Here is a 13,167-nt window from a genome sequence, read left to right as displayed (position 1 = left end):
ATTGCAAAGAGTCAGACAGGACTGAGTGACTTAATTTCCACTTTCACTTTCACCAGCAAATCCAGGAGTCCCCAACCCTTTATAGCACCAGGGACTAGTTTTGTGGAGGGCAATTTTTCCATGCACTAGTTGGGGAGTAGGTGGGGTTTGGGGATGATTCAGGAGCATTACAGTTAATGTGCATTTTATTTCTATTATTATTATATCAGCTCCATCTCTGATCATCAGGCATTAGATCTTGGAGGTTGGGGACCCCTTAGCTAATCTGCCTTTTCTTCCTAGCTTTAACTCCCATTACTCTGTTCACACTGCTCACCAAAACATGTTTTGGTCCTCGTTCTCCCCGACATCCCTGTGAAATAACATCAACCTCATGTTCTTTCCTGAAACCTTCCCTGAGTTTTAATTTTCTTAATTTGCTGAGTTCAATACTTCCTTAGCTGCTTCTTTTCCTATTTCTTAATGGAGGTGTTCCCCCAGGATGCAGCCCACAGCCTTCTGGCTCTCTCTGCCAATACTTGACTCGATGACTTGATTCTATTTATAAACTTAAATTTCCTTCCTAAAATGACCCTGTATTTCTTGATCTACAGTTCTTACCCTTCACCCCAGCAACAAGATACTACAGTGCAATTAGCAATGAATCTAGTACTATGAATAACAACTGGTCAACTATGGTAACTATTTTAATTAATGACCTTGAAAATATTTTTTATTGCTGTTAATAAATGAGAAAAGACACTGGAAGAGTCAGTGAAAAGTACGTGCATGTGTGAATTAGGGGAAGGAGCAGGGAGAGGAGTGTTATAGCCAAAGCTGGGAGTAGTTCAAAAGAATTCTAATGGAAGAGCTCAAAGAACAGATTCGCTACACAGAGGGTGACACTGATTTCTGTCAAAAGTGAGACTTTCTCAAATGTCTAGAACTTCGCTGAGAAGATGCTCTGGAATAAAAGAATTCTTATTGCAACCAGACAGTACCTATCAAAAATTTAAATGTGCCAAACTTTAACTCAACTATTCTGCCAGCAATTTATTTTTCAGATAATCTCAGATGCTTGCAAAACTGAAACTTCAAAATAGTCAAGATGTCCATCTAAACAAGACACCAAAAGCTTCCAGAGACTAAGATAAAATGTTAGATATATATACATACATATTTTTTTTAAAAGAATTCAGAATAGTATAAGTCATCTCAAGGGAGACAATGGGCATTAGGTCTTCACAGTAATGACTAAAAATTATTTTGTACTTTGAATACGATATCCAGTCATCTTCCACAGTAGAAAGTTGATCATTGGTAATCAGAAAAGTCATCTTTCAGAGTAGTAAGTTAGGGAATTAACAAATAATGTCCAAAACAGAAAAAAAAAAATCTATAACTAGCAATAGAAACACATTTGGTCATGTGGAAATTAAAAGAATTAAGAGATGAAAGAGGCTGTACCTGGAGTATGGAAGTCAAAGGTGATAGGAATGAGACAACAGAATGTTTCATTACAGTAGTACAGTCTTTGTCCCACTGATTTTGTCAACTGTGTTCAGGCATAATTTCAATTTAAAAATTTTTAATGTAAAGACACACGGACAAGGACATTTACTCTAGGCGAAGTCTTGTGTTTATATAGCACAAGACTGAAAACTAAATTTCTACCAAGGAAATGGTTAAATAAATCATGATACATCTACCTGACCACTGTATTCTCTCATCTGAGGTACAAAGTGCTTATACGAATAGAGAACCACTTAAGGGACACACAAGTAATTGATCGCAGTGGGTTCTTGAAGAAGGTTCAGACTTGTCATTCATTTAACAAATATTGAATGACTATATACTGTGTTATTTTAATTCTTTGGCATATACATGTATTACTTTCAGGTTTTAAAACGCAATTTTAAACAGTTCTTCACAATTTGGTTACTCCAAAGCAAAAACTGCTCTTATCACACCAGTCAGTGTCTGTTAACATTTCTCGAACACCTTAAGTCCAATGCCAAGCCCAGGACTGCTCAGACTGTCCCCAGTCTAGAATATATCAACAGTTCCTCCTCTTCCAACACATTTTCCAAATACTCTCCAGGATGACAGAATAAAAGTGACACTAAACAAAGAAGCATAGAAACACTTGAAATTTTGTTTCCATACCATTCACTTCTGCAGAATCTGTACCCCGCAGCAGACACACACTGGACACAAAGCTGACTGCATTATACTCCTTCCTAAGGGGCTTACTAATCTAGTTAGGTAGCTTTATAAGCCAAGTTAACATGTGTCTTAAGTACGAAATCTAAAGTTCCACACAGGGCATCAAGCGGGGGCTCTGGAAACCAATGTTGAAAACTAAGTATTTTGTATTTTATCTTCCCGATTCCTTTTTTTTTTTTTTAAGTCTCCAAATAGATCATAGTCCTAAGGACAAGAAATCTTGACTTTCATTTTTTCCGAGCTCCCCAACACACCATTACCTACCTAGCATGGTGCTATGTGATTTCAATAAATCCTTAGTGAATGAATCAAGTGGAAGACTACATACAAAAATGCATTTATATTAGCAATTCTATTTTATCCTCACCCCGTATTTTCTCTGGTATACAGGGGGAAAAAAGCCAGAGGAATAAGAAAATACATTTGCATGGTAACAGGATTTCTGCACCTTGAAAATTCAGCTACTTTACTTTTTTCCATCTGCCGTCATACTTTTGTTACTTTACATGTAGTTGATTTAGAAAGACTTGTAATCAGAGGATTAAAACTAAGTGAAGAAATAAGTAGGGAAAACAGACTTTTTTTTTTTAAGATCTTACTGACAGAAAATTTTCTTTGCAGAGAAGAAAAAGAAAGTAAATTCAGTTGAGATCACAATACTGAGGCAGACCTATTTCTGAACTGAACTGGTCCCTAAATTTCCATGAGATATCAACTGCTATTTAGTATTAGGCAAGATAGCAGAAGGAAATGGCAACTCACTCCAGTACTCTTGCCTGGAAAATTTCATGGACAGAGGAGCCTTGTAGGCTACAGTCCATGGGGTCACAAAGAGTCGGACACGACTGAGCAACTTCACTCACTCACTCACTCACTCAAGATAGCTACTGGGCTTCCCTGGTGGCTCAGTGGTAAAGAATCCACCTGCCAAGCAGGAAACTTGGGTTCAATCCCTGGGTCTGGAAGATGCCCTGGAGGAGAAAATGGCAACCTACTCCAGCATTCTTGCCTGGGAAATTCCACGGACAGAGGAGCCTGGAGGGCTACTGTCAATGGGGTCGCAAAAGAACTGGACCTGATTTAGCTGATTTAGACAGCTACTTACAGTGCTTATGCATTTCAGAAAATCCCCATGCTATTTTAAGCGTGGACCAACACACTTACCAAAATGCAGAGGCTCACCAAGTGAACTATATAATCTGGGTTTTTTTCTTAAGGGGAAAAAACAAAATTGTTAGCAAATAAAGGAATATGGACAATGACAGGAAAGCACATTATTTTGCACAGTTATTCTGTATGTCAGATTCAAGTAAATCACAGGGAAAAATAATAATTCATGTCTAATTATTCAGTTCAGTCACTCAGTTGTCCAACTCTTTGTGACCCCATGGACTACAACACACCAGGCCTCCAGGCCCATCACCAACTCCCAGAGCTTACTTAAACTCATGTCCATTGAGTCGGTCATGCCACTCAACCATCTCATCCTCTGTTGTCCCCTTCTCCTCCCGCCTTAAATCTTTCCCAGCATCAAGGTCTTTCCAAATGGGTCAGTTCTTCGCATCAGGTGGCCAAAGTACTAGAGTTTCAGCTTCAGCATCAGTCTTTCCAATAAATATTCAGGACTGATTTCCTTTAGGATGGACATGGACAGAATGGATCCCCTTGCAGTCCAAGGGACTCTCAAGAGTCTTCTCCAACACCACAGTTCAAAAGCATCAATTCTTCGGTGCTCAGCTTTCTTTACAGTCCAACTCTCACATCCATATATGACTACTGGAAAAACCACAGCTTTGACTAGATAGACCTTTGCTGGCAAAGTAATGTCTCTGCTTTTTAATATGCTGTCTAGGTTGGTCTTAACTTTTCTTCCAAGGAGCAAGCATCTTTTAATTTCATGGCTGCAGTCACCATCTGCAGTGATTTTGGAGCCCCCCAAAATAAAGTCTCTCACAGTTTCCATTGTTTCACCATCTATTTCCCATGAAGTGATGAGACCGGATGCCATGATATTTATTTACTGAATGCTGAGTTTCAAGCCAACTTTTTCACTCTTCTGTTTCACTTTCATCAAGAGGCTCTTTAGTTCTTCGCTTTCTGCCGTAAGTGTTGTGTCATCTGCATATCTAATTATTTAGTGTCAATAAACATTGAATAAATCAGTGAGTCAAACATCAAAGGGGTTAATAGAATTCTATACCCTAATGTCTAATAGAATAGAATCTACTATTAGGAGACAGATAAGCCACAGAGATTATTATGTATATCCAACTCAAATAGTTTCGGTTATTTTGTCTTCCAATATATTCCCTTTCTATCAAAGCAAAACAGTATCTAAGTAACTGCTGATGCTCCTGTTCTTAAAGCATCACTTCCCCTACCAGGTGGCTCAGATGGTCAAGCGTCTGTCTGCAATGCGGGAGACCTGGGTTCAATTCCTGAGTCGGGAAGATCTCCTGGAGAAGGAAATGGCTACCCCAGTATTCTTGCCTGGAAAATCCCACAGACAGAGGAGCCTGGTAGGCTACAGTCCATGGGGTTGCAAAGAGTCGGACACGACTGAGCAAATTCACTTCACTTCACTTCACTTCTTTCCCCTACCTGATGGTCAAATACTGAGTTTTAAGGCTTGCTGCTGCTGCTAAGTCGCCTCAGTGGTGTCTGACTCTGTGCGATCCCATAGACGGCAGCCTACCAGGCATCCCCGTCCCCTGGGATTCTCCAGGCAAGAACACTGGAGTGGGTTGCCATTTCCTTCTCCAGTGCATGAAAGTGAAAGCACTCAGTCGTGTCCGACTCTGTGCAACTCCATAGACGGCAGCCCACCAGGCTCCCCCATACATGGGATTTTCCAGGCAAGAGTACTGGAGTAGGTTCTCCGGAGTTTTAAGGTTTAGACACAGGTATTCACCTTTGATAGATGAAGTATTCCTGCCACATCAGTAAACAAGGATCACAGTCATCAGTGATTTCAACCCTGAATGTCTGAGCCTGAAGGGCAACCAGCAAGGAAAACAATACCTCCAATCCAGCAGTTAGTAGCCTGCAGCCACTCCCTACAGGGAGCCCAGATGCTACTGGCCCCAAATAGCCGAGATGCCTCTGAAAGGAATGACTTCTGTGAGCCCAGACCTGCATCTTCCCATACATAGAAAAGCGCTAAATTCCTTAACTTGATATATCTGATTTTAATTCACAAAAATGCTTTTGATATTCGGACTACCCGCCTTTTGTTGCAAACTTCTATGTAAACTGACTCCTCCCAGCCCCCAAGCAATACTCTCACGGTTACCTGACAGGCTGTCTCCTGTCCTTGAAGTCCTAAAAATTCCCACTGAATAAAACATAACTCTCAAATTCTAGGTTGTGACTATTTTTTAAGTCGACATTTTTATACCCTCTTTACCACTTACTTCTGGGAGTATGCTTTCGATTGCCATGTATTTGCTGATAACTTTCAAATTTGCACTGAGCCTGAAACTCTCCTCAGCCTCAGACCTGCATAACAGTAACTTCACTTGCAAGACCATCTCCTCTGCTACAGAAGTCAGTAACTAAAAGGTGCTCAATGTCTCTGGTAAGTTTCCCCAGCAGTCACAAGCCCTATATAACACCAGGTCTGTGTAGCCTGTTACAGGACTGTGCATGTCTTGGTTCTAGCTCTAAATCCATAGGGGAAAGACCTGCACCTTTACATCTGCCCTGAAGTCTTCTTGCTGTTGTTTTGTTCAGTTGCTAACTCCCGTCCAGCTCTTTGCAACCCCATGGGACTGCAGCACGCCAGACTTCCCTGTCCATCACCAACTCCCTCAAACCCATGTCTATCGAGTCTGTTATGCCATCCAACCATCTTATACTCTGTCGTCCTCTTCTCCTCCTGCCCTCAATCCTGCCCAGCATCAGGGTCTTTTCCAATGATTGGGCTCTTTGGATCAGATGGCCAAAGTATTAGAGCTTCAGCTTCAGCAATGGTCCTCCCAATGAATATTCAGGACTGACTTCCTTTAGGATTGACTGGTTTGATTTCCCTGCAGTCCAAGGGACTCTCAAGAGTCTTCTCCAGCACCATAGTTCAAAAGCATCAACTCTTCAGCTTTCAGCCTTCCTTATGGTCCAACTCTCACATCTGTACATGACCACTGGAAAAACCGTATCTTTGACTATATAGACCTTTGTCAGCAAAGTAATGTCTCTGTTTTTTAACGTGCTGTCTAGGTTTGTCACAGCTTTTCTTCCAAAGAGCAAGCATCTTTTAATTTCATAACTGCAGTCACCATCTGTAGTGATTTGGGGTGCCCAAGAAAATAAACTGTGGAAAATTCTGAAAGAGATGGGAATACCTGACCACCTGACCTGCCTCTTGAGAAATCTGTATGCAGGTCAGGAAGCAACAGTTAGATCTGGACATGGAACAACAGACTGGTTCCAAATAGGAAAAGGAGTACGTCAAGGCTGTATATTGTCACCCTGCTTATTTAACTTCTATGCAGAGTACAGCATGAGAAATGCTGGACTGGAAGAAACACAAGCTGGAATCAAGATTGCCGGGAGAAATATCAATAACCTCAGATATGCAGATGACACCACCCTTATGGCAGAAAGTGAAGAGGAACTAAAAAGTCTCTTGATGAAAGTGAAAGAGTAAAGTGAAAAAGTTGGCATAAAGCTCAACATTCAGAAAACGAAGATCATGGGATCCGGTCCCATCACTTTATGGGAAATAGATGGGGAAACAGTGGAAACAGTGTCAGACTTTATTTTTCTGGGCTCCAAAATCACTGCAGACAGTGACTGCAGCCATGAAATTAAAAGATGCTTACTCCTTGGAAGAAAAGTTATGACCAACCTAGATAGTATATTCAAAAGCAGAGACATTACTTTGCCAACTAAGGTCCGTCTAGTCAAGGCTATGGTTTTTCCTGTGGTCGTGTATGGATGTGAAAGTTGGACTGTGAAGAAGGTTGAGCGCCAAAGAATTGATGCTTTTGAACTGTGGTGTTGGAGAAGACTCTTGAGAGTCCCTTGGACTGCAAGGAGATCCAACCAGTCCATTCTGAAGGAGATCAGCCCTGTGATTTCTTTGGAAGGAAGGATGCTAAAACTGAAACTCCAGTACTTTGTCCACCTCATGAGAAGAGTTGATTCATTGGAAAAAACTCTGATGCTGGGAGGGATTGGGGGCAGGAGGAGAAGGGGACGACAGAGGATGAGATGGCTGAATGGCATCACGGACTCGATGGATGTGAGTCTGAGTGAACTCCGGGAGATGGTGATGAACAGGGAGGCCTGGCGTGCTGCCATTCATGGGGTCGAAAAGAGTCGGACACGACTGAGCGACTGAACTGAACTGAAGAAAATAAAGTCTGTCACTGTCTCCATTGTTTCTCCATCTATTTGCCATGAAATGATGGGACCGGATGTGATGATGAAGCCTTAGTCACTGTTCACTATGGGTAATTATCCCCCAGGAACCTATGGAGGATTCCTGGCATTTCAAATGAACTGACCAGGTCCTCTGGTACTTCCACCTGCAATGTAAATCTTAACCAAGATGCTTTAATATCTTAATTTAATAAACACTAAGAAACTATATGTCCAACACTGTGGCAAATGTGGACCTACCCTTCTGAAATGTGTAGTATCAAAGAGAAAGGGGCCAATCAAAGAAACCAAAAGGCCACAGAAGTAAATAAATCCCACAATTTGGAGGACACGATACAATGGTCTGTGCCTTTTTCTATGTGTATATCCAACTTAACTAAAAAGTTTTAAATGATATTTTGCATCCAAAACATGCTAATAATTCCAGAATCTGAGAACAGGAAAGAGTTCGAAAAATCAAGTCATCCATTTTCCTCATTTTACTTAGGAGGACGCCAGAGTCCAGGGAAAGTTACACAAGTGGCTCTCCTTAGGGAGTAACAATGCTTCTAATCTAGGACCTGACCTTGTCCTAACTCTGCCCACCTGACTCACTCCCTTGCTATTCTATATAATTTTCTGCATATTTTCAAGTGCTATAATCTTCTATCCGGCTCCACCTATAAAAATCTATCTAAACCCCAATTCAAAAGCCCAGGAAGCTTTCCTCCATTAGCCCTGCACAAGTATTCATTTCTGCATCCCCTAATTTACCCTGGATTGTGTGTTAGGGTAAAACATTTCACCTCTTACAGCTCAAGATACCCTCCTTGAGGTGGAAAGCCTCAGGGCATCAGAACACACAGCTGCCTCGAGGTTGCTCATTGTCCTAACAATGAAGGCAATAATCACCCCATCAAAGGATAGATGGCCTGTAAAAACACCTCTGAACAATCAGAACTAATGAAGAAAGACAAATTCCTGAGGCATCAGGAATTCTATCCTTTATTTTACAAGCATCCATATAGCAATTCAAACAGAACACATACTGCTCTGAGTACCTTATAAATATTAACTCATTTAATTCCCTTAACAAACTTACAAAGTAAAAACTACTAACTCATCTCGCAGATGAAGAAAAGGAAACATAAAAAGATGAAATAATTTGTCCAAAATCGCTGAGCCAGGATTTGGAGCCAGGATTTGAACCCAGGATCCAAAATCCATTCTCTTAACCACTAAGCTATGCAACTTCAAAACAATGTCAATCACCTCTACTAATAAAATGGCCAGAGACAATTTAGAAAAATAAAATCGCCTATCTTAAAAAACACAAAACTACATTTTTACTTTTTACTAAAAGTTGATTTTAAAAATCATTAGAATAAGGACCTAATAAAGACCTATAGTATAACACAGAGAATATTCAATATCAATGGTTTATGGTAATAAACCATAATGGAAAATATGAAAAAATGTACATATATTACTGAATCACTTTGCCATACACCAGACAATAACACAACACGTTGTAAATCAACTACACTTCAATTTTTTTAAAAGTCACTAGAATTCCAAGTTAAAATTGTGGTAGATGCTAAACTCCAACCCCAACCAAAAAAATATATCAAGAGGTATCTAATTATTTTATCTCACAAAACAGTGTCAAATGACACCTGGGCTTTCACACTACATTTCCTAATTCCTGCTTCCTTTAGGAACACATTATTCTCATGCTTTCTGTCAGCCTCTCAAATGAGTCTTCCTGTCGCATTTTTGCAAATCTTTAAATAGCTACTATTTGGTTGTGAGGCATGCACTTAACACAAATGTCACATCTGGCCTCTTCAACAATTTCATCAGCTTCGCCTTGGAAGTCATACTCCTGTTCAAGGTCAAGAAAGGATGCCCTGTAATGTAGCCAATCCACCCTCACCCACCAGTAATGCTTGCTCCAAAACAGATATAATGTTCTACATAGGACAGGTGACAGCTGGGAATGGGAGATGGCTAACAGCTGCAAGCTGAATGTGAGGGTAATTGGGGTAATCACTAGCCCACTGAGTAAAACTGTGAAGCTCTATAAAAAGGACATACTGACACACAATTGCAGATAATATGACTTTGTTTTGAATGATGGGTAGAAAAAGCAAGAAACAGGGGATCCTGAGTTGCTCCTTTCAAGCTATGATACAGCCACTAGGCAAAGCATAAGTGGGAAGACTGGGCTGGTTTTCTCCCATACTTTACTCGCCACAGACAATGTCAAATGTGCAGTGACAAGAAGAGGAACACTAATCATTTCTAAATACTAAACCCCATCTGATGCTAAATTTTCCATCAAAAAGGATTTTTTAACCTTGAGATGTTTTAAAATAGTTTTGCAAACTATTTCCTATGCACCAAATCAAGCCTATTTTTGTACAGCCTTTGAGCTAAGAATTTTTTTATGTTTTTAATGGATGCTTTTGAACTGTGGTGTTGGAGAAGACTCTTGAGAGTCCCTTGGACTGCAAGGAGATCCAAACAGTCCATTATAACGGAGATCAGCCCTGGGTGTTCTTTGGAAGGAATGATGCTAAAGCTGAAACTCCAGTACTTTGGCCACCTCATGCGAAGAGCTGACTCATTGGGAAAGACTCTGATGCTGGGAGGGATTGGGGGCAGGAGGAAAAGGGGATGACAGAGGATGAGATGGCTAGATGGCATCGCTGACTCGATGGATGTGAGTTTGAGTGAACTCCGGGAGATGGTGATGGACAGGGAGGCCTGGCAAGCTGCGATTCATGGGGTCGCAAAGAGTTGGCCACAACTGAGCAACTGAACTGAGCTAAGAATTTTTTTATGTTTTTAAGGGTTGTAAAAGACAAAAGAACAGTGTGTGGCCAGCAAAGCCTTAAATATATACCATATGACCCTTAGAGAGTTTGCAGAGCCCTATGTTAAAATACGCACAAAAGGAATAGCTAAGATTTAGTTAATCCATCAGTGGTTCACATATTAATTTTGTGTTTTCAGTCACTGGAGTTAAATATTATTAACCATGCGGGATGAGTTGTATTAAAAATCTGGACCTAGTTACTGATGTCTACTTTCAGTCTTTTTCGGCTCTTATTGTTTGCTCACTTTAGTAAAACTGGAAAAATACTGGTAGGGGATAAAACTGAAACTGGCCTTATTAGATTTCAGGACAACCTATAGATTATTACTATAGATTACCTCTTTTGTCCACCTTCCTCCCAAACCATTCAGCAAGCAGACTGTATTTTTGTATTTTTATAAGACACTTGTTGTAGGACTTCCCTGATGTCCAGCAGTTAAGAATCTGCCTTGCAATGCAGGGAATGTGGTTCTGTCCCTGGTTGGGTAGCTAAGATCCCACAAGTTTTGCAGCAACTAAGCCCACAGGTGACTCAGCTACTGACCCCATGTGCCGCCAAGGAAAGATCTCCCACATAACAAAACGAAAAAAGAAAAAGGTCCCACGTGAAGCAACTAAGACCAAATGTAGCCCCCAAAAAAGACAACTCTTGTCAATCACTTGTTCTATGATAATCACCACAATGGCCACTCCAACAGTTGAACTATACTGTCTAGTGAAGCAACAGGCTGCTACCCTCACGCCTTCCATACTGAAATGTACCATCTGAATATCTAACTTTCATTGACTTTTAAAGGTGTGACTACAGTTGCTTCTGTTTTAACAGCCGGCAGAGCCGGTTTGTTTGAAATTTTTTATTCTCAGATGGATGACCTGTGAGCTATGGGGAAACACACACAATCAGAATGTCTTCATATACAAACACGCCACTTTTCTAGAGTGTCACGATGTCATTTCATCACAAGTTTTAAAGTTTTTGTAAAACAAAATATAAGTACAAAACTCTGCAGCTAAGTCCTTTCAGTTTGAAAAAGATGCTATATTACTTATGCTTTCTGTACAACTAAGTTCTGCAAGTTGGAAATCACAGTGAGAAAACAAAGTCCAAAAAAGAAGTATGATAGAACAGTCACAAGCAGAGAGAAAAGCTGCCAAAGTGATAGCGATGCAGAAATACTGAGCTGTGCACGCAGCAGGGGCTCAATAAATGATTTTTGAGCAGGAAAAGTGAGATAAACCCTTTTCTGGTTTTCTAAACCTTTTTGACCTCTATATTAGGAGAAGCTACAGGAAAAGGAGAAGCAAGGAGTACCAGTCATAAAAATGATGGAATGAAAACCTTGAAAGGATTCCCATGGTGTCTAACAGTATGAAGGAAAAGCAAAAGTTAATAACACACAGCATCTCTAGGAGCTGGAATCCCAAGCCACACAGTCTTTGATCAAACCAAGGAAATGTGGAATTGAATGAGCAATTGGCAGTGTCCATTACACTGGCATCTTCAATCGCCAACAAGGGTACCCAAAATTTCCCCTCCCCAAATAAGGCTGCGACGGAGAACTGATCAAAGGAGCCAGTTCAGCAAAGTGACTGCTGCTTTATATTTAGCGGGCTCCTTCAAACCTTACAGCCCTGGGCCTAAGGTTCTGAAATTACCCTGGACACAAGAACCAGGGGAAAGGTGAACAGCGCAGATGCCTCAGCCCTACCGATTCAAACTGTGCAGGCGGGAACTGGGATCCTCCTCTTTAGCCACACCTCTAGACTCTTTTGCCCGCTAAAGTTCAAAAACTACCTACCATCTTAGATGGTGTTTGGTGCAACTGAAAGGCACAAAGTCTCCCGGAAAGGATTGAATGGGGGCCAGACGGGGGAGAACGAACACCAGATCCCTGTTGCTGTTCAGTCGTAAGTCGTGTGGAACTCTTTGAGACACCCCTAGACTGCAGGAGGCCAGATGCCTGGGCATGTATTAACACTACTCGCCCGCCCAAGTAGGGGGCGGGTAGGGAAACGGGAATGAAAGGAGGAAATCGGAGGTTTGAAGAGACCCCTGGCCGCGCTGCGGCCCTCCCGGAAGCCCCCTCGAGAATCGGTCTTTACCAGCGTGAGCAGCGCAGCAGCTTCTCCAGCCGGTCAAGCGCGGCGCGGCTGTGGGCCCAGGCCCCGCGACCCGCCGGCTTCATGGCGGGCGCAGGATGAGACTGGTTCCCGGAGCGGACCCTCGGCTGCCGGTTCCCCTGCATCGCCCCGCCCTCACGGGGTAGGCTCCTCCGAAGGCGGGAGGCTGAGAGAACTCAGGCAACCTCCGAGACACCGGAGACCCGCGACCCGACTCCTCGCCCCCAGCCCGAGCAGTTCCTAGGTCTGGCCCAGCGGGACGCCTAGGGGGCGGGGCGCGCGGGATGGGCGGGGCGCGCTGGGTGGGCGGAGCAAGGCCGAAACGCGCCAAAAGTAGGGGCACGCTAGCTGGTGGGGCGGGGCCTAGACTGGGGGAGCGGCCGCCGCAGAACCCTTGTGTTGGAGGGAAAGGGGGCGGGGCCACAGGCTGTCTGGAGGGATAAATGCAAAAAACTGAGACGATTCTAAGGAACTTTCACTGAATTTAATCAACGGAAAGTTACAAGCCGAGAAGTTTTAAGTATTATCTATGTTACTCGTTCAGTCGTGTCTAACTCTTTGCAACCCCCGTGGACTGTAGCCCGCCAGGCTCCTCTGTC

The 13,167-nt window shown here is 42.3% G+C and overlaps 1 protein-coding gene across 1 annotated transcript in view; it reads right to left on the bottom strand.

Moving 5' to 3' along the window:
* Positions 1–12,843, bottom strand: part of BARD1 (BRCA1 associated RING domain 1) — a 95,925-nt gene extending 83,082 nt beyond the window's left edge. Inside the window, exon 1 of the mRNA XM_040228570.1 lies at positions 12,551–12,843. Coding sequence (XP_040084504.1) covers positions 12,551–12,693 — 143 coding nt within the window. The 5' untranslated portion in view covers positions 12,694–12,843. The remainder of the gene's footprint in view (positions 1–12,550) is intronic.
* Between the last annotated feature and the right edge of the window lie 324 nt (positions 12,844–13,167).

Source organism: Oryx dammah, unplaced genomic scaffold (genome assembly GCF_014754425.2).
Source record: "Oryx dammah isolate SB20612 unplaced genomic scaffold, SCBI_Odam_1.1 HiC_scaffold_27, whole genome shotgun sequence".
In the NCBI taxonomy this organism is placed as follows: domain Eukaryota; kingdom Metazoa; phylum Chordata; class Mammalia; order Artiodactyla; family Bovidae; genus Oryx; species Oryx dammah.
This window is presented reverse-complemented; position numbering and strand designations above follow the sequence as displayed.